Below are 27,785 nucleotides of genomic sequence, written 5' to 3'. Positions count from 1 at the left end.
TGTGGATAGAACTCGAAACAAGTTAAGTGGAATTAAAACTTGCTATAGTGGACTTAACTTGATTCCAGTTATATCCTGTGGACTATTTAATGAAATATGACTCATAAGAAACTGCAGTTTTGTGTTGACGATTAAGACAGTCTGCATTCTTAGGTCGGTAAATTGTGTGAAGAATGTGACCTGCAGTGTGTGAACTGGAAATAGAGAGCTAGACAGAGGAGCAGCCAGTGAGAAATCCCTTGTCTGGCTCTTCTCTTTCAACCGGCACTTTCTGACCCGCCTCCTGTCCCATCTGTAATGCAGTTAGAGTTCATGGTCAGTTGGTGGTTTGGTCGCGGGGTGAGCCATGGTGGGCTAAGGGTTGCGTGGGCTGGAGAGGGGAGATGCACAGTCGTCGACCTTGTCCTCCAAACCAGGCCTGGATTGTCACTGAGAAACACAATCCACATTTTCCGAGCCCTCAGAGGGAGAGTGTGTGTGTGTGTGTGTGTGGGGGGGGTCGACGCAATCCCAAAATCCCTTGGTGCACTCTTAACCTCCTCTTTGAAAGGAGAGGAGTCCTCGCAAAATTCCTCTGGTAACAGAAAACCACAGTCAATGGTGCGCATTTTCTATTCTTAGCATCGCTAGAATCTTCCCCAACCCTCTCCTTCCTTCCTCGCTCCAAATGTCACGTTGCTGATGTATTCCCTATTAAATTACCAAGTTTTAAGTGAGAGGACTACAGCCCAGTGAGTCCATTCGACAACCATAATGTGGAAGATTAGCACAAGCAGCGACACACCTGTTGGCACTCTGTGTGTACGTGTGAGCGCATGTGTGTGTGTGTGGAGGCACAGCTGTGGCCCCCCCAAAAGGGAGCATTTTAAAAGGCCCCTCTCCTTATTTAGCGTGACCACTGCGCTTCTTTTGGACATTCAGTCATTCTCTCCAGTTAATGCTGCTGGCAATAACAGCAGATAAGTGGAGAGGGGAGAGACGTCATGTCCCCACAGCACTGGAGTTCTGACAGAAGAGTTCTTTTAAAGCCTTCGCTCAACCCATCCCCTCTCACTTGCTGCGGGGGTAGGCGCCGGAGGTTCTTTTGCCCTTTGTGATTTTAAGTCGTCTGTTAAACTTAACTAAGAAAGCGTGATCCCTTCATGAACATTTCCCTTTTGATAAGCGTTGCGTTGAACACTCATGATGAGATCAAGACCGCACATGAATAGAAGAGAGTGGAATATGCTGGGGTACTATATGTCCTAGGACCTAGGTGCTCCCAAAGATCTGTTCTGATCCTTTTCCTCTAGCATAATTTCATCTCTCTGTAGGCCCTGGGGTTTTCTCTTTTTCCATGTTGCAAATATGGCACAGGGCACAGACAAGCACACCCAAGCTTGTGCACTTGTCCTTCACTAAGCCTGACTGCCAGGTGTGCGTGTGTGTGTAATGGCCTCGTCCTGTGCCGTCCTGCCCGCCTCACAGCACTCTGTGCCATTTCAGTTCATTCTCTGCAAATCTGCCAGGCTTCCATTCACTCAACAATGATCCCACGCCCCTCCAAGCCCCCCATGAGTCATGTCAAATTACCCAAATTTATGGCCTCGCTCTCAGGATTCCCCTCTGCTGCCGGAGAAAATGGGCCTCGCTCGAGTGTGCTGTACGCAGGCCTGCACGCTGCAGAGCGGAGCAGTCAGCTCTGCTATTCGGCTCCTGGCGCGCATGCTCACCCGCCCGCTCCTCTCTGGAGCCCCAAGAGCGCTCCGCAGCTTGCTCCCAGGCTAGTACTCCTGTTCTGGAGCATGCAGGCTGTAAAGTGCTAAAAATGTTCTCCCTACTCTCTCTCTCTCTCTCTCTCACAGCCTCTCTCGCTTGCTCTGGAGGCTGCTGGTTGGGTTTTTAAACAAACTGCTGGACTTGTAATGGGCCCTTGGACGCAGGCCACGGCAGATTAACAGTTTCATGCACTCTACGCTTGTTGTCAGTTGCCAGTTTGTGTGCTTCTGCAAAGCTTCTTGTACAAGCTTTTGGATGGCTAATTTATATCAAGGGTAAACCGTGCATGACCCGTAGATATTATATCTACACGTTTTCGGTAATAGATGAAAACAACCTTTGCTATGTATGGGTGTCGCACAAGTAAGTGTATGTTTGTGTGTGTGTGAGAGAGGGGGCTCTTAAAATAATGTTCTTAACAGGTATTGCACATTAAGACAAACAATATGGTAAGTGCAATAGAGAATCATATAATGTTTATTAATGACTGCTAACTTGTTTATTACATTTATTGAAACCAAACTTTAATTATGTCTGGGCTTTGTTGACTAACTCACCACCCAACTCTGAACAAATGAATGTTGTGCAGTCATTAAGTCTCCTTCAGAATGCCTCTTCCCTCTGCAGCCAACTCTCGAAGTCCTCTGTCTAAACATTAGTTTGAAGTAGTTCTTGGAAGCGCTTGCAACCATCATAAATACTGCATGCAAATAAAGTCAATTAAATACAAGATCATATAAATAATCTAAAGATTTTCCTGTCCACAAAAGGCTTTTATTTATTTTGAAAAAAGGTACCACATAATTTTGAATATAAACACTTTTTTATTACCTTGGTTTGGCCTTGTGTCTGAACCAAATGCCACAAATGGAAATGACCAGTGTGTCAGTCATCACAATCAAAGACATTCTCTCAAAATTCTTGTATTATGTGTTTCATGAGGCAGTGATGGTGTCCCTGTGTCACTAGTTGGGCATGTTGTGAAATTCTTCAGGAGTTACTGTGGGGTGTGTTTTAGCTTGTATCATAACATCGACAAACATAAACACATTTGATACTGTGTCATGGGCAAATTTGGAAATTTTAGGTGAAGTGAGACAAACATCTGTTTATCTATTTATTTCAGGACAGCGAGTGAGCTACATTTACGATGACTTTTTCCAATGAGCAGTGCATTTCATTAATAGATTTAGCCATAAATAGAGCAATTGGCATTTAAAGGTATTGTATGTCAGAGTGAATTAATATTTTCCCACCAAGCCAAGCATGTAGTGGTGCTTAAATGTGACACAGCCAATAAAGTCTTGTTAATGTTAAATTGGCTGCATGAGAGTCCAGTGTGCTTTTATTTCCCTGTTGGGGTCCTTGAAGTTAATTTTTCATTCAGGCAACAGCTGCAGCCAATAGTACCGAGGTGTCCTTTTTTGTACAGTGACCGTGGCGAAACGAACCCACATGCTTCACAGAAGAGCATGGAAATGGATAAGAATTAGAAGGACACAACTTGGAGGGCACATTTTCTTTTGTGTGAAAGCAGCCCACTCTGCTTTTGAGTCGTATCGAATTCAAACAAAATTTTGATGGCCAGTTCTGTTGCCTGAAAGCACTGTTAGTGCTACCTGCACTGAGTGCTTTGATTGGGCAAACTTGGTGGAATGTCTGCTGTGACTTTTCAAAGAAGGGAAATAAGGGCAGCCTGCATACCCCCCCAAGAGCCCCCCCTCCCTCCACTCCCGCGTGTGCTCTTAACATAAGATGCCATTGACGAGTGCTCGGCCTGTCTGTGTCTGAGTCTGCCGTGTCTCTGCCATGTGACTACAGCGGCTCAAACATATGCATGGCCCACCTGTCGCCTTCTCCCTGCGCTGACTGCTGCCATCCCTCTCGCAACCTGTTCCTGGCACATCAACCTGCCGCACGTCAGGACGGGGCCGGATACCGCCCGTTCACCCCCACCACCCCCACCCCCACCCCCACCACCACCACCTACACCACCACCACGCTGCACACAGCCTTGGGAGCTCAGGGGCCTTGTTTCATTATTCTGTTCTCGTTTTTTTTGAAAACACAACACTCAACCAACAGAGATTTCCTGCCACAACACAACGCCAAGTAACAAACCCCTTTTTTGTTCGTGCAAGACTTTGGAAAAGGGATTTAATGGCTGAGATTGAGTAAGGAAGTCGAGAAACTGGCTTGTGGCCTAGTTGTTTTTTTTTTTTTAGCCCCCCCACCCCGCTCATGTTTTATTGAGTGGAAAACAAGTCTTGCAGGGAAACAAGTAAATAAAACAGGGAGAGACTGGATAAAACTGCACTTTATCCATCTGGCCGCATTCATCATGTGCAGGAACAGGTGCACGATGGCAGCGTGTTAGCAAATGTGTTGTAAGCAATCACAAGGTCCTCACTTGCTTGTCCTAGTCATGTGCAAAAATGGCAGAGCAGGAATGCAAAACAACTTGTCTGAAAGTTTTACTCTCGATTCAGGCATCAGGAAATCTTTAACAGAACACACATCCACAATAACTGATCATATAAACAGTCAATAAAAAAAGGCTCCACATGCCATTTTGCGGTGTTCTTATTTAATTCATTTCATAGCGAGCAGATAATCGGCTGTCTTGTCTTGTTGTCCTCCTCTTTGTCATCTCCTCATCATTAATTAAAATGGTCAGATGATCAGGGCCTTTCAGCAGCAGCCTAAGCAGGATTTGGAGGTCGCTTCCGTCTGGTTTTTGTGTAATATAATTTTCATGTTTTTATTTATTTATTTTTTATTTATTTCTGCTTTTTTCCCCCTTGGTGAGATTATATACAGGATGCCAGCTGGCAGACAGATGGTGATGCCTTTTTCTTTAAAGGAACATCACAAGGAAGAGGGGGATGAGGAGGAGGAGGAGGAGGAGAGAACAGCTGTAGGCAGAGGGCTACTCTGGCCATTGTGCGGTTTCTCAGTAGCTGGCTGGCTGTGGGGGTGAGTGTGTAAGAGGCAAGGATCAAATCCAGCCATCCCTCTCCAGATAAATAGATTAAAAACCTGCACTAGAAATGATCCCCCACTCCTGACCGATTGCTCCGTAGATAGGGGGAAAAAGTCTAAGAGAGAAGGGAAAAAATATGTAACCCTAGACGATACTCTTGAGAGGTATCTCAGTTATTCAATAGGCCATAATTGCCCTGAATAGACAACACAAAAACACTTGCAAAAGGCTCAACCCAACAAAGAAAGCCAAGGTTATGTCATAAGTTAGTCACTGTAATGAATAGGGTGAAATGAGGCACTAACAGGGACTGCTGTGCTGTACGCACTGGTGAAAAATATCTACTTTAACAGCTGCTCTTGGCTACAGTAGCAACAGAAGTCTGTTGTGTTTCTTGGTGCCACTTCAGTGCGGAGGGGACTGTTCTCCCTCTCTTTCCATTCTGTCACCCAGGGGGACGCCTGGCGAGTGTCACCCAGCCTTCTTGCCCAGCAGCAGCGGGGACGCTACCTGCTCTGACCCCTGGTTGAGACTAAAGACAGGGTGCCTCCTCCTTTTTTTATACACAAACTGCGTATAACGGCCCAGTTTATACCAGGGCAAACTTACACTGCCAGTGATGCCGCTAAACATTCATGACAACATGGGTTGTTATAATAATTAGATTTTCTTTATTTTTTGACTTTTTACAAATCCTGCTATTTTACACACATAAATTGTATTCAAGTGCACAACGTATCTCCCAGCCAAATAGCCATTTCAACAGTTTTTTTTTTTTTTGTTTGAATCTGAAAAACAAAACAAACAAAAAAAAAGCTCTGCCTTGCACTCAAGGACAGAGCAAAAAGAACGACTAGAAAGGAGTCATGCCAGAGAAAAATGTCAACAAATAATCCAATTAAATAAATTTGAAAAAATAAACACACACAAAACAATGACAAATGAAAGCAAATAAAAGGTGGTGTTAAAGCAACCAGAAACAGCCATCAGTGATTCCATATCACTATGGATTAGGTGACATTAAAATGGTTTGAGGAAATGATGAAAAACACAGTAGAGTATGAAGTGACTCATTGCTGCTTCAGTGCTTTCTGGTCAGAGGGCTCTATTGTTTTTGGGAGTATTGATACAAAAAGAGTTCACACACACACACACAAGCAAACTATACTGGTACTTTTTCCATTTTTGACTTTTTATTTCTTTATTTCTCCTTTTTATTATTTTATTTTTAAAGGAAGCTTTTCATCAAAGAGCGTTTTGTTCATATATAGTTTTTTACAGAAGAAAATACTATACAACCTTTTCCACCTCTTGAAACAGTATCTTGAAGATATTCATCTACACATGTAATTACCTCTATTCCAATAGTTATTTTCAAAGTCATGTTTAAGAAATAATTAATCATAATTTCCTTGCCACAATTTTTATTTATTTATTTATTTCCTTTTTTTCTTCTTCATCTTATACAGTCATTCATTTTTAACTGAGGCTGGGCTACAAACATTTTTTTGTTGTAATTTGGTTCTATCTGAGCACTGTAATCATTTCCTCTGTCTAGAATTCATTTCAATCACAGCTCTCATTAGTGTTCCTCGTTAGGGCACGCAGGTCCTGGCATGCCTTTTCCCATATTGAATTCATCCAATCACGGAAGCAAATAAAATCAGTCCTTATTTTTTTTTCTTTAAATAAAACACAGAACAGGAGATCTTTGTCACACTAACAACTATTTGTGCATCAACGCAAAGTGAGCTAAAACAACAGCATAAAGCAAAAACTTCCCTGTTAAAAGATATATGCCATATTTTTTTCTCATGAAGTAAAAATGAACCTAAAAAGTGCAAAAACACCCTAATTGTTTTTTTTTACCATTGCAAGGTCACATAAATATTAAATAAAACCATTATAATTGGAGCTTAACCACAGCCATGGTAAGGAGAAAACAACAATAAATGTCATCAACACATTGTTTTCTGTCTGTACATTTCAAACATGTTTCCCAGCGCGGGAGAGTGTCCTTTAGCATGTCTCTCTAGACGTGCTGTCTCTCCATAAGTTAGACAGTTGGGGCTGCAGGAAAAGATAGTCCCGTGACGAAGCCTTGTCCACTTGTAAGTAATCACATGAGGCCTCTGAAAAAAGGAAGCTTCAAGAACTCCACCATGTCCTCTTGTTTGTTTAATTGTTTTCCTCTCGTGCTACAAAATCTCTTTTTTAAAATAATAAAAAAAGGAACAAGAAAAGAAACAATACCTGCTATGTTTTGTCTCTCATCTCTCAACTCCCTCTACATTCAGACCTCGCAGGTCCTCCATGTGGATGGCTACTTCAGTCCACATGGATCCTGAAAACCACCAGGCCTCCAGTAACCCCCTCTTTTATAATGACTGGGCAGGTAGCACCAACATATTCTCTTTCACTCTCTCTCTCTATCCCTCACAATCCACCCTGCTAGCTAACCCCATCTCTGCACACCCATCAAATCAGCAAGGTAAAACTGCAGCATCAACTGGTCATGCATGTGCAACTGGAAAATGCCGCCACAAACAAAAGAAAAATAAAGCAAATAATGCGAATGGTAACAAAACATTATTTTTTTCTGAATATGCGTTTTGTTTAGCTTTTCTCATCTATAAAAGTGCACTAACCATATGCAATGCCAACAGGGTCCACAACACAACAAGAAAATATCTTAAAAAACACAAAAAAAAAAAAACAAAAAAAAAAAAAATCTGAATGAACCAAAACAAAAATCTGAATGTTGAAAAAATGAGCTTTTGGAGTCTGTCTTTTTTCGTGTGTGTACAACCATAATGTGCTTGGGCAGCTGCATACACTGCGATCTGGGCTTTGAGGTCTGAGTTCCCTGGCCGCAGTTACTGGTCTCTGTTTGGACTGAAGGTGACCGAGGAGTCAACTGTCCACATGGAATGGAACCTACAGCATAACAACTGACCATTATGAGTGTGAGTGAATGAACCAGGAACAAACAAACAAATAAAGAAACGCACAAAAGAAATGTCACCCTGCAGAAAGGATCAACGTAGAGATGTGGGAGCCAGAAGCGCACATGCAGGCCCCTGCAACTTCACTGATAAATAAGTCATCATAGAATAACAACAACAATAGTTGAAATCAGTTATTTTGAGCACATTCTCTTGAATTCATTTTCCGTCAGTGTACAGTATTTTGTACGCGTTTCCCTTTTTTATTAGGTATAAGGGTTCTGCAGTTCATGTGATGACTGCTTCACAAAAAATTGTATATCAATGTCCACACACAACTACAGTATATAGATATATTTATATATATATAGTTAGATTTTGTTTTTGTTATTTTTCCTAATTTTTTTCCACACACAAAAAAGTAAAAAACAAAACGGAAAAAAATAAATAAATTAGTCAAACATGCACTCACACAAAAAAGACCGATGTGTAGGAAATGGTTTACACTGCCAGCCATGTGTAAAAGAGGGCCTCATCTGCCTGTTTCTGTGTTCATTTCTTAATGCATAATTAAATTAATAATATTGGTCATCTTGTAAACATCATAATAAATCATTTTTGGGCCTTCACGTTTTTTATGTAGTTGTTTTCTTGTCATCTGCAATGTTGCTAACCATGATAAATGAGGCCACTTTCATTCTTGTTTCTCGTTTGTTCATAGTTAGTCGTCGAGGTGGCTCTTCCCCTCCCACTGCTGGCTCACGGGTCGGCCTCGTCCTTGTCCTGCTGCGAGCTCTCGGCGTGATTGTTGGACGCCTCGAAAGTCTCGCCGTTGTCCTTCTCGCCGTCGGGCTCCGGCATGGAGTCTTCGTAGGAGTCGGTGTTCAGGTCGTCCTCTGGCTCCTCCTCCTCATCTTCCTCATCCTCTTCCTCGGCCATGGGCTCTTCCTCGGCGGACAGGTCGTCCTCGTTCTCGCCGGACATTCCAGTGGCGTCGTCTTGGCTTCGTGTGGCTGCGGCGGCGGCGAGACCCAGAGGCCCTGCGCTGGACACAGGCGTGCTGGATCCAGGGCCCATGCTCAGGCCGTCATGGTGGCCCATTTTCTTGCTGAGGTCCAGTGAGTCGTTGAGACCGAGGCCGGCGGCGTTCTTCAGAAAGAACAGCGAGCTGCTGGCATCGGTGCCCAGGTTGAGCGAGCCGTCCAGGCTGATTCCCTGGCTGCCGCCGCCGTGGTGGTGGTGGTGGTGCTCGTACTCGCTGGCCGCTCCTGCCGAGGGCAGATACATGCTGCCCCCGGGGCCGTGCCCCAGCCCTTGCGCTCCCGGAGACATGGAGTGCATGCTGACTGGCACCTGGGCCACTAGCCCTCCCATTCCTCCGCTGCCGGCCACTGCTCCGCCGGCCTGGTGTCCGGCCTCCCGGCTGGGCGAGGAGGTGACGGTGGGCAGCTCTCCGCGCTCCTGCTTCTCGTGCTTGCGCTTGTGCGAGTCCATCTGCGACATTCCCACCACCGTGTGCTTGCACTCGGGGTACGTGCAGTGGAAGTGCGAGCACTTGAGCTTGTACTTGCAGTCGGCCACCTCGCAGTCGACGCTGGAGCTGAACTGGCAGAAGCCGGCGGCGCTGATCACGTCCTGCTTGCCGTGGTGCTTGCGGTGCGCCGTCACCTTGGTGCTGTCGGTGCAGCGGAAGCCGCAGCGCAGGCAGTGGAAGTGCGTGCTGTTGCCCGAGAACTGGCAGTCGGGGAAGTGGCAGCTGAGCGACGACTTGAAGCGCTTGAAGTCGTCCAGCACCAGGTTGTCCACGCGGTCGTGGTGCTGCGCGTGCTTGTACATGTGCGTGCGGCCGCAGAACTTGTAGCCGCAGTTCTCGCGCGTGCAGTGGTAGTGCGTGACCTTCAGCGAGAACTGGCAGCCCGAGTCCTTGCAGTCCTCGTACAGGTCATAGCGGCGGAAGCCCTCCAGCATCATGCCCTCGTCCAGCATCTTGCGCGAGGAGGCCGTCTTGCGGCGCTTGCCGTAGGGCGACATGTCCTCAATGATCCAGAAGCGCTTCTTGGCGCCTGTCGCCGTGGGGATGGAGATGGTGTTGCCTGTGAGAGGGAGAGACAGAGAGACATAATGACCCCACAGTCAGTCAACCCAAGCAGGCCACAAGTAAGAGCACAAAACACCCAAATTAGATCTCTATGTCATAGACCCCCCGCCCACACTCTCACACTGATTAACCTAGTTAATCCAGATCCTTACTTAGCTCTGTTTGTGACATAAGCCTTTTAATACTTTTTTATAAGACAGTGACACAATGACACAGGAGCAAAACCTTCAATGAATATTAGTCACTGGTAATAATAATGATAATAAGAGCTTGACATTTTAACGGGTGTCTACCAGCTTACACAACAGAAGCCGGAGTAGCCCTGGAACCCGAGGCACCTCTAAACCCCAGTGCTTTATGGGAAGGGCACGCTTCAGCGAGCAGCCTGAGGTCAGTGCTAATGATGTGATCCTTGTTCTGGCCCGGCGAGAATCCGAGGCCTCGATAAAACTTTAGCATGATTAAAATAGGGGCCCCTCTTAAAGCAGCCGGCTAATGGAGGCTAACCCAAGGGCCGGGGCCCTAATGGCAGGTGTGTGATATACTGCCTCATCACCGCGGCACTGCAACTACCTTCCATTACTAACTGGGTCTAATGGCATTTGCTTAATGGAAGGTAAGGTGTCACCTCACCTAGAGGGAAAGAAAATACGAGCTAAACAAACAGACAAATTGCCTTCACGTGCAGATGTCCCCACCCCACCACCCCCACCCCACTCCCTTTACAAGAATTCCTTCAACAGAAATAAAAGTGTTTATGAATGTGACAGCTCATGTATTGCGTCAAATAAAACATATGTTGTTGTCGTTATAAAGATGAGAAGTAAAATGACATTGTGTGATGCTACGCTAGAACATGGCTGAGGTAGACAGTCTAGGTCTGACACAGTGGCTGCTGCGGTGTTTGGGTCGGTTTGGCGGCATAAGTACCTGCAGCATCCTGCACTATAGGGACGTCATTTTTAACCGGAGACGGAGTGGCAATGATGGGGCTGAAAGCTGGTGTGTTGGTTGGCATGACAACGCTCCGAGTGGCTCCGAGAGAGGCGCTGAGCAGAGAGTAGGACAGACAGGATGGAGACAGGAGGTATGGGAGAGAAGGGAGGGGCGGCCGCAGCAGGGCCGGAGAGTAGGAGGAGAGCGTCGGAGACTGGAGTGGGGCCGCCGACGCCTGAGAGGGTGGTGGAGGAGGTGGCGGAGGAAGAGGAAGAGGAGGAGGTGGAGGTGGCTGAGGGGCGTTTGGGGGAGCGGGAGTGTCGGCTGGGGCAGTGGAAGCAGGAGGTGCACCGGCCTGGCAGCCTGGTCCTACAGCAGACAGGTTGTCCAGGAGGTGGAGGAGGAGGAGGAGGAAGGGACACACACACAGACACAAAGACAGACAGGTGCACAGTGGACACACACACACACACACACACACACACACACACACACACACACACGGGAATGGGAGGTAAAGAAGGGGAGGGAAAGATAAAATAATGAAATAAAGCGAGCCAGATGACAACAAAACCCAAGCAACAGCCAAAAGCAACAATGGTGAGAATGGAAGAACAACATTTTGAAACAAAACGATGAAAGTGTAGAAAAAAAAATCATTCAGTGAAAGAAAGACTACTCGCTCACTAGAATTTTCTTTTCATAAAGCAGAATCAAAGCCCTGAGTTTAACCATATCAATCTAAATTTACCAGAAGAAAAAAGAAAGGAAGAAAGAGAGAGAGAGACAGAGAAATGCATCAGATCTGTTTTGTTTTTTTTCACTCATTGTCAGCCTGCACTGCCTCCTCTCTGAAGTTGCCAAGGGGATGACATTAATGTGCGAGAGGAGGTGGAGGGAACCATATAATAAATTTACTGCCCCATAATTTGATAAATGCCATTACTGTGGAAAACATTTGGCGGGTCTGATGTTTCATGGACAAGTGGTTACTTTTATGAGACTCTCGACTACAAGGGAATGAATGTGAAGTAGGAAGGGGAGTAACACACACAAAAGACGTGCCCTCTCCCTGAACACTTAGCGTGAGTGGACACCAGTGTAACACAATAGTGACTTAAGAATATCTGGACGTTCTAAGAGTGAGGGTCAGCAAATACTCCTGAGTGTTTGTCCATAATTGCGTGGCCGTGGAAACCCGATGCTGCTTTCATACATTAGAGTGTGTGTACACTCAAGAAGAACGGTGAGAGGGTATACGTAAGTCCACTAAACAACATGACAAGTATATTTAGACAGCCTGTCAAGTTGCGTCTTCATCACAGGCACTGAAGAAAAGAGTCGGCGTTCGCGTGCTACGTTAATTACGCTGAGGGCTTCAATCTTTAGGAGTTTGCTTCATCTAGGAAGTCTCTCGTTCGAGCTGTTCGAGCTCGCTCAAAAGCGAGGCGCTTGAGTCACGGCATGTGTCTGTGTGCCTGCTGACTGGTGGAGCCGTGGCACGTTTGGTGGGCTCCGACGCACGGGGGGGGGGAGCAAAAACCTACCTGCCGGCGAACTCTCGTTGCCCACGGGGGTGCTGGTGCAGCTGCGGTCCTGATTGGACGACTCGGAGGAGAGCCCCAGCGGGCTTCCTCCCCCCATGTAGTCCATGTAGTCGTCACCGTCGTCCATCATACTGGAGAAGCCGGCGGTCAGGCCTGGCTGGCCGCCGCCCATGGCGCCTGCAGCCATGCTGGCCATCTGCTGGAGCTCCTCCGGACGCTGGGCAAGGGGCATCATCTACGGGAGGGGGGAGGGGGTTGACGGGAGATGTCAGAGAGAGGCCTTCAGCCAAGTGTCGTCATGCACACTTAGACATAATCAGGGGGCACAGGGGCCTACAGGTCGAGGAGCTCCAGGCTCCGCTGACAAAGCCACTTTGAGGCTTATACGGTTGGATTATAAGACGCCGCATCAGGCGAAATAGGCAAAGCAGTTGTCTCTATGATGAGAGAAGGGTGAATCATTTCTTTATCCGGGCAAGCTGATGTGAATGGGGCCCTTTAAAGACGGCTGGCATTGGTGTCGGTGGCTCACCTGGGAGGGAACCCGGTCAAAGTTCTTTCCCAGCATCCTCCTCATGTGCTTGCGCGCGTGCGAGGTCATCTGGTGCTTGAGCAGGAAAGAGAACTGGCAGCCCTCGCGGATGCAGTGGAAATGGCTGTTCACCTGGTTATACTTGCAGCCTGCGACGGGAGGAAGGAAAAAAACACACACACACACATACACACACACATACACACACACATACACACACACATACAAAACCACAGACAGTCAGAGACGCTCTTCTTCAAAAGAGGACATAGTTTAGCACGCCTTCCCTACCGCAAAAAAAGCCTATTTGATGAGCCCAAAAATGTAGCCGCAACAACAATGAGAGAGAGGTGAGCTGGTGAAGCTGGCTGGATTTGTGAACTGGGCCGTAGGAGGAATATGGATGAGTCCGGTGTCACACTGTGCATGTGAAGGCTTTTGGAAGATTAGACCTGTGGTGCTCTTTTATTACAATGACATCTTTTATTCAATTTGGAATTTACATAAATAAATTCTCACATTCAGCCAGGCAATAATGCACAACCAGGCAAACCAAAGTAAACATACAATTATTTCTATATTAAATTCATTTTTCAAAAGCCATCTATTGTCGTCGGCTGTTGTTTTCTGCTCTTTCTCCACCACCACTTTTCTTGTTTAATGCGAAGGCTGTACAGATTTTAATTGCTATATGTTTTCAAATTAAATGCCGGCTTTTGTGCCGGCTAATCAAATATCGTATGAAGGTGGTAATAATTTTATTATGAATAATGCACACTAAAAATAATTGAAAGAGCAACATGTGGGGCAGGTGCTGGCTTGTCAGTTACCATGGCAGCTGCGGCGCTACACAATGCTTGTTGTCATTAAATTGCTTTTGTACACACTGACGTTGCACTTGACAGCAAAGTTGGGTAAATAGCAGTAACTGGTGAAATATCAGGGGCCCGGCGTGTGCGAGGGACCGGATCTAGGAAACATCATCACCAGGGCTCTGTTTAATGTGGCTGCCATGGATACCGCTGTCGGAGTCCAGCTGAACCATCAATTCTTTATGACTCGAGTGCTTGCTTTTGTAATATACCCCCTCCCTCTCTCTCTCTCGCTCTCTCGCTCCAAAGATATCATTGGCAGCACTGTGCAAAGCTTTCTAGTGCATACACACCTTTGGAGCTCTTCTACAGTTGCAGATGCACTTTGTTCTCAAAGGAAAGTTCCAAGGAAGTATCTCTTTATTATCTTTATTCTTTTCTCTCTTCATGAAAATGAGTGGGTGGGGGAAAAAAACCCTTCAGTTTGCCCTGTCGAGATGTGCAATGCTGTTGCTGATGGAGACTGGGTAAAGAGCAGCCACACAAACACACTGCGTCAGACAGGCTGGGTAATTAACAAACCTGCGTAATTGCTCATTCCTGACAGGTTAAATATACCCAAGAAAACAACTTTGGTTTGATTGCCTACTATAAATACAGAAGTATTAATGTATGACAAAAACCCGGGGCCAAGCGTTGTTTTTTCTCTCTCCCAAGGGCACCACTTAATCTGCAGGAAATGCAATGGAGCTTCCCTGACAATTAGAAACTCGGAGGCCACAAACACCACGCAAACAGTAATCAGCGCAAACCTGGAATAACACTGTTGTCATTGTTTGATGTGATTGTGTCACTTTCGATGTTAAATACTAAAAGGGTGTGATGCCGGTGAACAGATGTCACCAACTAATGGGATACATGGGACAAAAAAAAAAAAAAAAACTTGGCAAAAAAGCTGCTAAGTGCATGTGGATGTATGTGTGTGTGTGTGTGTGTGTGTGTGTGTCAGTGTTTTTCTTTGCGCCGGGTGCGTTGGTCTGTGAGGGTGTGACAATTAACATCTCAGTGTGGGGGGTGCGAGCGCTTCACGGGGCAGTTGGAGCGTGTGGAAAGAGTGTGTTCATTCCTTCCTTCCTTGCCTCCATTGGCCGCGACAGTGCTCTTTACATCCCTCCCCCAGTTTCACAGCTCGTCTGGTTCCTCCGTCTCCCACGCCGGAACGGTGCGAACCAGCCAGATTTCATGCCCCTCAGAGCTGTTCCAGTGTGCGGTCAGTTTGCCGCGCACATGAGGTGTGCAGCGCGAGAGCGACTGTAGTTTGGATTGGCTACTTCAAATTAAACAGCTGAGTGAATGTGAGGAGTGATGCATTGTGGGGGGTGTAGTTCTCACCTAGCCTGCCACACTCTTCTCTCTTGGTGAAGTACTTAAAGCCATTGGCAGCGCGCCTCTCGGCCTTCTCGTGCTTCTTGACGTGCCAGGGCAGCTTGGTGGTGATGTTAGTGACGAAGAAGCAGCCAGGGCGCAGACAGTGGTAGTGACCCCTCATGCGGAACTCGCAATGCTGCGGAGAAATGAGGAGTCAATGAGGAGGACCTCAACAATACAATGAGTGAATGAGGACTTCACCAATAACAGGCCGCTGGAGTGTTTACATTAACTCACTCAGCTAAGTAGTACACGCTACTGTGAGAGCCCATACATTCTAACCGCAAAAATTAACCACTGGGGGAAAAAACCTAGATTTTTGACATAAATGCATTGCATGATGATAGCACTGTGCTAAACAGTGAGGTGTGCTGCACTACTTTAGATGAAAGTAGGTTAAATCACCACTGGTCCGCTACAGAATACTTTTATTTTCATTTAAAGTTTTTTTTGTTTGACTTTGATGCACAAAATCCACGACACATTGGCCACAACTCATTCAGCACAGAGTTCAATGCTGGTTACTTCCTCTAAACTCATTTCTAGCTAGAACCCATTGACGTGCGTATGTGCGTGTGTGTGCGTGTGTGTGCGTGTATGTGTGTGTGTGTGTGTGTGTGTGTGTGTCTGTAACCTGCCTCTAAACTGCCATCTGTTAGAGAGCCGCACAGGAGCGGGGCAAACAGGATGAGCTCTCCTCCTGATTGGCAGCGAGAGGCGGGGGATGTTTAGGAGAGAATCCTGGGAGATGCATATACTAGATGAACTCATTTCAAACATTTAACAGCCAACGAGGCCACCGAGCAAAGGGGTGGAGATTAGGTAGTGTGTTTTTTCCCTCTACTAGCTTGACTGCTAGAGCCCAAGATTGGATAATCTGCCACTTTTGAGCCTGGTATTGGTTTTATTATTTGCTTTGAAGAGCCCAAAAGTTTCAGGAAAGCACCTTGAAACCATTTTAATTGCTTTGGCACAAAATAAATAAAATGTAATCAAACTGGATTGAACAATAAAAAAAAGATTTCAGTTCACTTGGTCTACACTGGAAGCATGACTTCTCTCTTGCTTCTTTTGTTAAATGGAAGATTACGTTTTAGCCCTTAACCCTCTTTTGTCCCTGAACCCACCTGATTTGGACAGAGACACTGCAGCGAGTAGTAGGAGAACTGATCTCGCACGTTGATCAGGTTGTTGTTGGGGTTGATGTGGTCCAAGCAGTGGGACTCGGCCTTCCCAGAGGTCTTGCACACATACTTGCAGTTCCCAAACAGACAGTGGAAGTGGAACTTATTGGAGTACTTGCAGTCCGTAGCAAGGCAAGGGTCACTGAGACAAAGAGAGGACAATGGAGATCGGTTCACTTCTCAGAAACATCAGTGCAGTACTGAAAGTGCAGTGGAGTAATATGGTAATTCACATGGCTCTTGATAGAAAATGACTGGTCACTTACTTGTCCTGGAACTGCAGGAATCCAGGCTTGACCTGAGGCTTGGCGTTCTCCAGCGAAGTGGTGGCCAGGGGTGAGGAGGCGGGCAGGTTGGGCATGGAAGCGGGCAGCTGGGGGATGGAGCCGGTCAGGTGCTTCCAGGCCAGCAGGGAGGGTGTGGCCGCGCTGTACCCGCCCGAGGTGGCCAGGCTTGGGACTTCCATGGGGGGAGTGTTGGCCATGGAGATGGAGGTGGCCAGCTGGCTCTGAGGCCCCTCGGAGGCCTCCTTCCCATCACTGTACGGGGACTCGGACTTCACCTTCAGATTGGCCCTGAAGTGAAAGCTGAAAGAAGGCCACGATGTTACGTTAAATCATGCTGGGGTTTAGTTACAGTACATGTTGTAGTTATAGTTACAATTACAACTAGAGTAAGAGTAAGTTAAAAGTTACTCTCGATGTAATGGAGTGGTGGGTACATACTTAGCGTGTTTAACGGCTCCATCCACTGTGCTGAAGAGAGCTCCACAGTCTTCGACCAGGCAGTGGAAGTGAACTTTGTGTAAAAAGTCACACTGAGCTTCACAGAAATCGTCGGTGTCAAACCTAAAGGATGTGAGAGATCAAGGCAAGCGAAAACAACTGTGAGCATATTTCCTTGTACCTGAACAATGAAGTATATGTGGCTATTTTGTGGTTTTCACACCAGTGAGTTTATTCTTGCTTGCAAAATCTATTGCTGGGCTATGTTTTTGGTGGTTTGCACAGGGTATGATCTGACTTTTTGGTAGTCTGCTCTGTTCTTGACTAGTGCTACTCTTTGCTGCCACTGTTCTCTAGGCCTGACTGGTCTGCTGTGCTGTACCTGCGCAGGTAGGTCCTCCACAGCTCCACAGGCTTCTCTGGCAGGGGTCTGCCCATTACGCGGCACAGGTACTGGGCCGCCTCCGAGGTGTCCGTCCCCTGGTTGTTCTCAAGCTCCGTCTTCAGGTTCAGGGCGCTGAAGAAGCCCGGGTTGACCTGCGTCATCTGCAGAGTGTCGGAAACAGGAGGGGAACAGTTACCAATTCGCTAACAGGCTTGCTGCATCTGCTACTGCAGCTACTGTCGTCACAGAGGAGACGCTTCAGCTAAACACAGGCCTGCTAAGTTTCCAGCCTGTCTGCCCCCGGGGCTGATGCCAGACACACACGTCAAATGTCCTTTGTGCCCCCATCCCCCCCCCCCTCCACCTCTACCTCTCTCCAGCCCACACTTTTTTTTCTTGTGTGATGTAGGCTAGTTGTTTCTAGCGAGTAGCAAATTTCCAAATTTCGAAATAGACTGACACAGCCAGAGTAAGTTAATAATGCTACAAGCCAGAGTACTGTCAAGGCTATGAACCATAGCTGTTTTGTGCTTCCTGAATGTGTATCCAACAAGAGCAGAGGAGGGGGGTGGTGGGGGGAGAGAAAAGTGAGTAGCCTGGAGGAAAAATGAATTCTGAGACGTCTTTAAATCATCAAGGTAATGGAAGCCAGCACCGCACATTTGTATTAGTCAGAGGGAGGGGGGAGAAAAAGATGTATGATTAAAACAATGTCCATTTTAATCTGTACCAAAACACACAACATTTAAATATCCGTCCAGTAACGTTTACAGGCGGTAAAAAATGAGGGTGACGGTTGCTCTTTCCCTCCACCCACCTGACTTTTTAATCAAATAATTTACAAAGTCCATAAATAAAGACAGAGCGAACGGGCCGAAGAAAGGGGAAGAAAGGAGGGAGAAAAAATGCCTGCCGAGTTCAAAACAGCTCATCAAAAAACAAACATCTCTATATATCTGGCGTGGCGTGCAGCTCCTGCTTCATTATATTAATTTGTGAGCGGCGGGCAAAAATTACAGGAGGGTGAAAAATGGCTGGAAAATTTAAATGATACAAACTCATCTTATTAGTGGTCGAAACATTAAAAAAAACAAACATCCCCCGACGCGCCGTGCTAATTTGTCTGGGCATGAAAAGCGTTTTGATGGATGGATCTTACCTTATTCATAAGTGAGGATAAAAGAGATGTATTTGCCGGTGCAGGGTGTCCATTTGATTCATTACTAGAACAAGGAAAATGAACAATGTTTAGTCAAGATTTGCATGGGAATAGTAAATATTATTATTTATCACATAGAGTGTGAATATGGAAGACAAGAGAACGGGAGCGATTGCTCTCCGAAAATGAGTTATATAAGGGCTGTTTTCATATAAAGGGTGGATATTGATTAAAACAAACAACCAAATAGACAATATTATGTCCATGCTGCGCATGCACCTATTGAGGCAAAAATGCTGTGCTTAATTTTTTTTAAAATCTATTATTCTGTGAAGTTTTACATCAATTTTTAGGGGCAGGATGGCTTGGTGCCGATCTCCAGCACCTTGACCGTGGATGCACACCCACCCTGGTCTAGGGGAGGGTTTCCAACACGAGCACTCACGCTAATTAACACTACAGGGCATTATACCAGCCGTAAATCAGACCCAGACACAGTGGATAGACACACAAGGCCCATCATTAGGGCTCCCAGCAGCGGCACAGGGCATTGATCTTTCTGGCCTGGACACCCCCACCCCCCACACACACATACACACACATCCACACACACTTACTGTGCAACCGGCCATGGGCCGTACCTGTGGTCTTTCTTACTCAGGTCCAGGCTGTGCTCCTGCACAGAGTCCTGGGAGGCCCCTGAGGCTCCATCCACGGGCTCCTGCTTCACATGAACCAGATTGAACTGGTTGGCAGCGGCAGGCAGCCCATTCCCTAAGGAGTGAGAGAGAGAGAGAGAGAGAGAGAGAGAGAATAGAGAAAAGAGAGGGAGGGAGAGAAGGAGAGAGGGCAGAGACAACAAAGTTATTGTTGGTCAGCATTATTATGCTGTGACGAGATCCAATCTGACTTCTGTCCTGGCCGAAGGAGGACTCGGAGTGATAATTATGGTGGAATTATGTCAGGCCGTCAGGGCTTTTAGACGGTGATTGAGCGGCGGGTGGAATGGGGGAAAAAGACTCCTTTTTCAGCAGCACTTGTCACATCTCGTTTGCTGGCCTGCCTCTTAACTGGTCATTACCCAGGATGCTAATGCTGAGGGAAAGTGGCAGCTTCAGACTGGACAACCATCCCCCCCATCCTCCACACACACACACACACACACACACACACACCACTTTCACCAACCCCCTTTCTCCTTCCCATCAACCGCCATGTCCTTGTTGGCCTGACAACGGACGGCGCCCGGCACCACTGAGCATGCCTGAGAGGAGCGTCTGCAGTGTCGGTCAGATTGGAGGTGACAGCCAATCAGATCAGTTCAAATAGCGTGACCTCTCGATCGGATTTTTCAAAATAGGTATTCAGTAGATGTGGTGAGTGAGGACAGTGTGTGTGTGTGTGTGTGTGTGTGTGTGTGTGTGTGTGGAAGGAGGGAGGAGTGAAAAGATAAAGAAGGGGGTAAAAATGCTGACAGGAATGTGTTCCCTCACTTTCTCCGCAATCCCCAAGTAATTGAAATATTAATTTGTCCTCAGGCTACGCCAAGGAAGCCCTGGCTTTTGGTAGTCAGTAAGTGGTGTTTTATTAAAAAAAGAAAGGGGAGGATTGCGAACGGGCGTCCCTGGCATAACCTCTTGGCGAGAGTGCTGAGTGCATCAGCCGTGATTGGTTTCATAGGGGGGCCGTGTTGTTTGTGAGATGGGTGGGGTGTGTGTGTGTGTGTGGGTTGATATGCTGAGGAGCAGTGACAGGCAAGGACACCGCAGAGTTCCTCTGGCCTTGGCCCTGTGGCTCTGAGGGCCACTGCATTTCTCCTGCGAAGGGGCGGCATGGAAGGAGCCTTTTCCGCTTGTGTTTACATACACACACACACACACACACACACATGCTGCTGGAGAAGGGTTGGACTGGTTGACTCTAAGCCTCATGTCTAAAGGATTTGGATGTGTGTGTGTGTGTGTGTGTGTGTGTGTGTATGTGTGTGTTTTTTTATCTGGGTTCAAAGGGGATGTGTCCGGGGTGTCATGGCTCAGAGCTGAAATTGGCCTGACAATGGCGGAGGGGTTTTGTCGGTGTCAGGCTGGCTGCTGGTCCCATTGTGTGTCTGCTGTGTAATCCTCATCTGATTAATGATTCACTCACTACCCCTCCTCTCCTCTCAACCCACCACCCCCCACCACCCCACCCCCAGAGCACCAGCCCCTGCTCAAGAAAGAAGAAGAATAAGAGGTAGACGGAGGAGAAGTAGAAGGTGAAGGAGAAGAAGAGAGAGAGATTGAAATGAAAAACGACAGCGGACACCCATGCACCCTCCCTTTCACCACAACCATGATGGGAGAGAGAGAGAGAGAGAGAGAGAGAGAGAGAGAGAGAGAGAGAGAGAGAGAGAGAGAATAAGACCAATTATCAGGGCAACCTCGCCAAAGCGTCACCCGATCCCTGGCGGGGCCTGGCCCCAGCGTTGTCACAGTTGGGATCAAATTGAGCCTGAGCCCTCTCCCTTGGCCCCACGTCTCCACGCGCTCAAAAAACCACAGCGGAGGCAGGTGAGGCGGCGGCGACAGCGGCAGCCACCGCGCAAAGGGAAAGTCATTAAAACATTTATCAGGGCTAATAATCTGCCCGCGCACAGTCCCTACTACAGCCATCTTACAGCTGGGGGAGAAATGAAATAAATAAGTAAAGTAAAAAATGGGGGGATTAAAAAGGAAAGAGAGAAAGGGAGAGAGAGAGAGAGTGGGGAAAAAAGAGTTTGATCTCAAAGCAACGTTTTCTGGAAATTATCCAAGAGTAACAGTGTAGCGTGTAATTACTCCCGCTAAGTTGCAACGCTTGTGAAAGATCATTTGTACTGTGGCGCCAATTAGTCAACCCTTCAGAAGCTAGAATCTTTAAAAAACACTCCAGGGGAAATTGGTGTGAAACTGATAAAACAGTGAATATTAAATAAAGAGTGAGGTGGTGAGGGAGAGGAAAGAAAGATACCTCAGTGCAGGGCGGCATCAATCAGCCGCTGCACATGACGGAGCCCATCTCACGAAGAAAAAGCAACAGTTCCAGATGATTATCGTGCTCACTGGTGCCTAGCTCAGAAAAAAAGAGACGACCCCTCTGCCCTCTTTCCTCCTGGGCTTTGAAACTAGCCACAGCGTAGAACTCTCAGTTCACTCTGTCCTTGCAGCTTCTCACCACTTCCTCTCTTTAAATTCACACTAATTTGTTCACACATATTTTCTCGGCAAATGTGGCAAAAAAAGAAACGAGTGCATGACGACTCCCACGATTCTAACAAACCATGTACAAATGTTTGTGTGTGTGTGTGTGTGTGTGTGTGTGTGTGTGTGTGTGTGCGGAAAGGTGTGTATGGCAGAGGCAGGAGGGTTCTCAGAGGCCGGTAAATTAAACATGAGGCGTGGTGCGGCGGGGCAGGAGGGGCTCGGAGAGGAGCTGGGACAGGCTCCCCCTTTCTCTCCGCTGGATCACTGCGACTAAGGGGAAGTCGCACCATCTGCGCTCCCTCTCCTCCCATCCACCTCCACCGCCTCCCACAACGCCTGTTTCCCCACCCGCCAGGCGCACCCACCTCCCAACCCCGGCCTCTTCCACAGCCCCGGCTCCATCTCTCGCTCCCTACCTGCTGGAGTGGGCTGTGGCTGGGTTGGGGCCCCCGTGCCTCCCTCCCTCTGTCCCTCCGTCCCTCAGCAGCTGCCCTGCTCTCCCAGGGCCTGTCCTTCTCCAAAAATACCAGCGGGGTCCTAATCCCCCCTCCCTTTACCCTGCTGCAGACTCCTGCTTATCCCCGCTCAATCTGCAGCCCACCTGCTGCCGACTAAACCCACCCCTCCACAAACACACACCCTGGAAGATCTCATTACCAGCGTCCCCCCCCCTCCCAAACACACACACACACACACACACACAGATCAGCTAAAACACTCTCACTGACGTCTTAATAAAAGGTTTAGAACCTGTTTTACAGGTGATGACTGACTGTTTTATTTTCCTTCCTCCATGTTTCATGTTTATCAAAGATAAAATCAACTCTGTGTATGTGTTTTAGTTGTAGCCTGTATATCTCAAATAGCCTTTATTATAACTGACAGAAAGTGGAGAGGAAAGTAGTTGACGAATATTACCAATAAATACCATTGTATGTATTTTCTCCTATTCGAGATAGAGGCAGTGAGAAAGAGAGAATGTGTAGAGTCAGTTGAAATATGAGCAAAATAGAAAGAGAAAGTCACAGAAATACCCTTTTGACGTAAATCTCCGAGGTCATTACGTAGGTCTTGCATCACAGTCATTTCATGCTTTCCCCTTTATTTCTGTATTTTGTTGCTTGCTTTGCTTGCTTACAGTCATCAATGCACCTAACATATATAACTATAGTTTCCTCATTCAATTCCTGACTGTAACCCTATTCAGCCTCCATTTTGTGCCGTAAAGACTGCCATGACCACAAGATAAGAGGCTGCAGATGGAAAAACAAGCTTGCCGAGCCTCCACTGAATGCTATTAGATGGCTTTACAAACAGTGCTCTCATCGGCAATAATTTACTCATAAATTAATTTTGTCTATCAAGGAAATGGCAGGCGCAAAAATAACAAGCCCCAGGTAACAGACCACGCCTTTGCTTAGTCTGGCCCAACAGTGTTTGTCTTGCGGATACAGTTGACTACTTTGATGTGCTAGTTCTGATGCTGTGTGCAGATACTGTTTGAGCTCGGTTGAGTAGAGAAGTATGGGGGATTGTGGGGGGGGGGGGGGGGGGGCGAGGGTTGTGTGGGGCAGGATGTGGCTTTGGTCACGCTCTGTGAAGGTCCGGCATACATCGGCCTCTTTGTTCAGGTCAATTTGCTGGGGCATTTGTGAATTTACATACAGCTGCTATCTCTCTCACGATCTCTCTCTATCTCCCTCTCATGTGGATGAATGAATGAGTGTTTTCCAACTGTTGCCTGAGGAAACACCCAATGAGATTATGGGTGTGCAGAATTCTGTGCTCTGTGTGTGTGTGTGTGTGTGTGTGTGTGTGTGTGTGTGTGTGTGTGTGTGTGTGTGTGTGTGTGTGTGTGTGTGTGTGTGTGTGTGTGCGTGTGTGTGTTCTGAGTGGTGTGGCTGTGCTGTATCATGTCTATTGCTCACCTGTGTCCAGGTTGCCTGCAGGCTTGAGGGCGGCTGCAGCCAGTCGGGCCATCATGGGTGAGATGAGGCCCTTGCTGGCCGAGATCTTCTCCATGATGGAGGCGGTAGTGTAGGAGGAGGTGGGGGTGGAGGCTCCGCAACCACCGCTGCTGCCGTCCACACCCATGGTGGCGCAGCTCTGGGCGAGTGAGTCGCTGACCAGGGCGTGCGCGCCAGAACTGGCGGCGGCCGCGGCGATGAGCCCCGAGGCAGCCGAAGGCGGCAGCTGCATCGGCAGCCGCGGCATGAGCGGGAAGAAGGGGTTGGCGCCGGTCAGTGCTGAGTTGGACAGCGCCAGCGCCACCGGCATGTTGCTGGGCAGTGCCTGCGAGAGCAGGCTGGACATGCGGCTGGCCGGCGGCAGCGAGGCGGTGGACTTCACCAGGCCACCGGCTGAGAGCACGCCCGAGAGGGCACACGAGAGGGCGCCCGAGACCGCGGCGGAGGTGGTGGTGGGCGCCATCAGCGAGTGCCCGCCGCCTCCCACCGCCGATGACCCCTGCTGCTGCTGAGCCGTCGGCGAGGCGCTCAGGCTGGAGTTCTTGCTGCTGATGGCCGAGAAGTCCATGAGGTCGTCGTTGCTGGACTCCTCTTGCTCCTCCTTGGGCAGCAGGAAGGCGGACGAGGCGGCGCCCAGGCTCAGCATGCCGCCCGAGCGGATGTGGCGGCGCTCGTGCTTGCGCTTGTGCGAGGTCATCTGGCTGGTGGAGGTGAAGGTGAACCCGCAGCCCGAGCGGATGCAGTGGAAGTGGTTGGTGGCCTTGCTGTAGACGCAGCCCTCGTACTTGCACTCCTCGTACTTGTAGAATTTCTTGAAGCCGTCCTTGGCGTAGGCGTCGTCCTTGATGTGATAACTCTTGTGCTTCTCGATGTCACACTTGTTCTTGAAGGTGAAGGTGCAGCCGGGACGCCTGGCGAAGGAGGGATGGATAATGATTGATTGTGGTTGGGTGCGACAGATACTTTTTTTAAAATTCCTATCGGTGTGCGGTGAGTCTCGAGAGGTTATACAATCACACCAGCGAGTCCTTGGTCAGTGGACACTAGCTGTTGAAAACCAACAGTTTATTTTGAAAAGACCACAGAGGTCTTGTTGGGTTTACAGAAATATCAAAAACGATCTCCTAAGCCAAACATTTGGGTTTGATTTCCCACAACTTTTAAAACCTCACAGTCTCACAAAACCAAGAGGCCCTGTGCACCAGATAGTATGGTCTGGGTTTCTGCTGGTGATTTCTCCTCATAGCATATGGTATAATATATTCATGCTATTTGTGTCATTTGGGTATAATATAAATATTTATTACACGGCTCTTCACAAGGCAAGTAGAACGCTCCATTGGCTTGAATGGGATTTCCCAAAGTTCTACGGTAAAATATTTTCATGTAATTACCGCTGCAAACATATAATTACCGCTGTCAATGGCAACGGGTTTTGTGTTTCTGATACCTCTTTTATATCACTACGCAAGGACAGGAACTTCATTCAAAAGTGATAGCAGACAGTTGATCAGCTGTGTTCTAAAGAATGTTTGATTCAAGTTCAGCGTGTGTTGTTGCGAACTATTTGTTTCTCAGCAAATGCCACGATGAACGGTAACAAATAGGCTAGGCTATGTAGGCTAAAGTCATATCGTGGGGAGTTTATTATTTCGTTTTGGCAAGTAACCGTGTAATAAGCGGGATAATGTATAGAACGCCGGTCATTAATGGGAAAATAAGTCCCTTCAGGGCGGAACAAGAACCCTCTGCTGCGCGTCGGGGTTTCGGTTTGCCCTGTCGGGACTTATTTTCCCATTAATGACCGACGTTCTATACATTATCCCTTACATAATATGATGTATGATATAAAATGCTCTCTCTCTCTGTCTCTCTCTCTCTCTCTCTCTCTCTCTCTCTCTCTCTCTCTCTCTCTGTGTGTATGTGTTTGTGTGTGTGTGTGTGTGTGTGTGTGTGTGTGTGCGCAATGCTCACCTGCAGTGGAAATGAGTGGTCTTTTGGCCATAGAACTGACAGGACACTGTTCCACAGTCCTCTGTGGCACGGAACCTTTGGAAGCCATCGTTTATCAGCTGTGCATTCTTCTTGTGGAAGTTCTCATGGGTCATCACGTCAGAGGTGCTGGTGTAGACCTTGTTGCAGCCCACCTACAAGACAAGGTACAATTGGTTTGTGTGGTTGTGTGACTCAGCCGTCCAAGTCGACTAAGCATCTTTGATCATCATCACAGAATTATTTTTATATTTGTTTGTTTGTTTGTCTGAATGTCAGGTATTTCCATGACACAGCTCAAGGAGTGTGTGTGTGTGTGTTGGTGTGTGTGTTTGTGTGTGTGTGTGTGTCAGTGTGTGTGTGTGTGTGTTCTGTACAGGAAGCTGAAGGAGACTGCAGACTGCAAGGGCTTGTCAACAACATCACAGTAATGACACAAAAATAGCTCTGTGTAGCAAGATGAGACTCAGGTGACCTATAAAATGATGAACATGAAACTCAAAATGTCTGTTTTAGGGGCAATGAGGTTAAGAAGGTGGTTCGTAAAAAAAAAAAAAAAAAGATCTACAGGCCACACATAAGACATTGCACTATTTTCTTTCAGCAAACATACAAGCAGTGAGTAAATAAAAGTAGAAAATGCTCCCCATTTCAACTAAAACATTTTAGCATATTTATCCTGTGTTAAAGCATCATAAGCTCTGTCTAAACTTTCCGAGAAGATACAAGTCAGTGGTACACCAGAAGGCTGGAGGAGCGACTGTCACTTTCTCTTGTTTAAACTCTTCCTTGAGCCTGCAGGCCTGACACAGAGCTCTCAGCCTTGAAGGGCAGAAGGCAGGGAGAGAAAATAAAGCACACAATTTGTTTGAATTAAAACTGGCAATTGTATATAACCCCTGGCATTTTTCAACTGTGCGAACATGGCAACTTGGCCATATTGAGTCAAACGATGAAAAAAATGCCACCCGCCACCGGTGAGTGTTTTTTTTTTCTTTTTTCTTTCATAGTAAATCACGGAAGAGGGGATGCCAACATCTGTTGGATCTCAGTGCCGTTAAAACAAGGGCTGAAATGTCTCATAACAATTATGCTGTTGAGGGGGGGTGGGAGGAGGAGGGGGTTAAAAAAGAATATATCTTAAGCCATCTGTGGCAGCAGCTTTCGCACACCGGTGAGAAAGCACTCGGCGTGATGACACCTTGAAAATAAGCAGATGTGAAAGAATTAAACAAATCTGGTGGGGGAAATAATCTTCAACTCGCTGCTTGGTACTAAAAGATGAAAAATGTTAAGTTTATATAAACAACTAACTGAATTTTATCCATGCCAATTAAGGAGAGAGAGAGAGAGCGCATGAGAGGGAGCGGAGGGAGGTAGGGAAGAAGAGGGGACAAGAGAAGAAAGAGCAGGGCACTGCTTTCTGTCCGTCCTTTTAATTTTTGCTTTTATTTACATTATGACACGTTTTGTCAAACGAATGAAAACTGCTCTTAAATGGTAATTTAGGGGTAATGGAAAAAGTGGAAGAAGTGTATTTTCCTTTTATAGGCGCAGGGCCCCAGTGGAGGGTGTCTCTCGGAGGCTGAGTGCTCTGCTGTGCCTGGCGGCTGGCATCAGGCGATCATGCGCCCCCCCTGTTCCCGCTCTCTCACACTCTACCCAGGGGCTGCGATGCCTCAAGCGCAGCACACACTGATTCTGCTGTCAAACATCTTCCAAGGTCTTTAGACATCTTTGCTTTTTGGACTTTATTTCTTGTTGAAAGTCTTATGGGTCTTTATCTTATATAGAGATCTCAAATGATCTTACAGACACTTGTTATACGTCTAGATGTGCATATAGATACACCGTAGCAGGCTTTTTGCACTATTTTTATACGATATGTCTTGTCGTGGTGAAGATCAAAAGATTGGATGCGTAAAGGCATTAAATGCTGAGTGCTCCTCTGCACTTGGTGCGCGGCCTTTGAAATGCACGCATCAGTGCACAGAGACAGGAAGTGGACTTGCTTACTCCCCCCCCCCCCATACGCACCGTCACCGTGACACAGCAACTGTGGAACCTTCCCTTACATCTCGGATGCAGGGTACGGATGTGAGTGTGTGAGTGT

At 47.3% G+C, this 27,785-nt stretch overlaps 1 protein-coding gene across 12 annotated transcripts in view; it reads right to left on the bottom strand.

Moving 5' to 3' along the window:
* Nucleotides 1–5,398: 5,398 nt before the first annotated feature.
* casz1 (castor zinc finger 1) overlaps nt 5,399–27,785 on the bottom strand; it is a 183,468-nt gene continuing 161,081 nt past the window's right edge. For 7 of the 12 annotated variants that reach the window (XM_048241665.1, XM_048241669.1, XM_048241673.1 and 4 more), the window contains 13 exons: nt 25,655–25,827; nt 23,642–24,591; nt 19,110–19,266; nt 18,493–18,556; nt 17,331–17,494; nt 16,949–17,071; nt 16,490–16,810; nt 16,167–16,365; nt 15,004–15,175; nt 12,800–12,948; nt 12,268–12,502; nt 10,715–11,089; nt 5,399–9,779 (listed from right to left, as the gene is read on the bottom strand). In XM_048241665.1, the coding sequence (XP_048097622.1) occupies nt 8,446–9,779; nt 10,715–11,089; nt 12,268–12,502; nt 12,800–12,948; nt 15,004–15,175; nt 16,167–16,365; nt 16,490–16,810; nt 16,949–17,071; nt 17,331–17,494; nt 18,493–18,556; nt 19,110–19,266; nt 23,642–24,591; nt 25,655–25,827 (4,416 nt within the window). In that variant the 3' untranslated portion in view covers nt 5,399–8,445. The remainder of the gene's footprint in view (nt 9,780–10,714; nt 11,090–12,267; nt 12,503–12,799; nt 12,949–15,003; nt 15,176–16,166; nt 16,366–16,489; nt 16,811–16,948; nt 17,072–17,330; nt 17,495–18,492; nt 18,557–19,109; nt 19,267–23,641; nt 24,592–25,654; nt 25,828–27,785) is intronic. The other 5 variants (XM_048241670.1, XM_048241674.1, XM_048241678.1 and 2 more) reach the window with 4 other exon arrangements.

The sequence above is a fragment of the Alosa alosa genome, chromosome 4 (assembly GCF_017589495.1).
Source record: "Alosa alosa isolate M-15738 ecotype Scorff River chromosome 4, AALO_Geno_1.1, whole genome shotgun sequence".
In the NCBI taxonomy this organism is placed as follows: domain Eukaryota; kingdom Metazoa; phylum Chordata; class Actinopteri; order Clupeiformes; family Clupeidae; genus Alosa; species Alosa alosa.
This window is presented reverse-complemented; position numbering and strand designations above follow the sequence as displayed.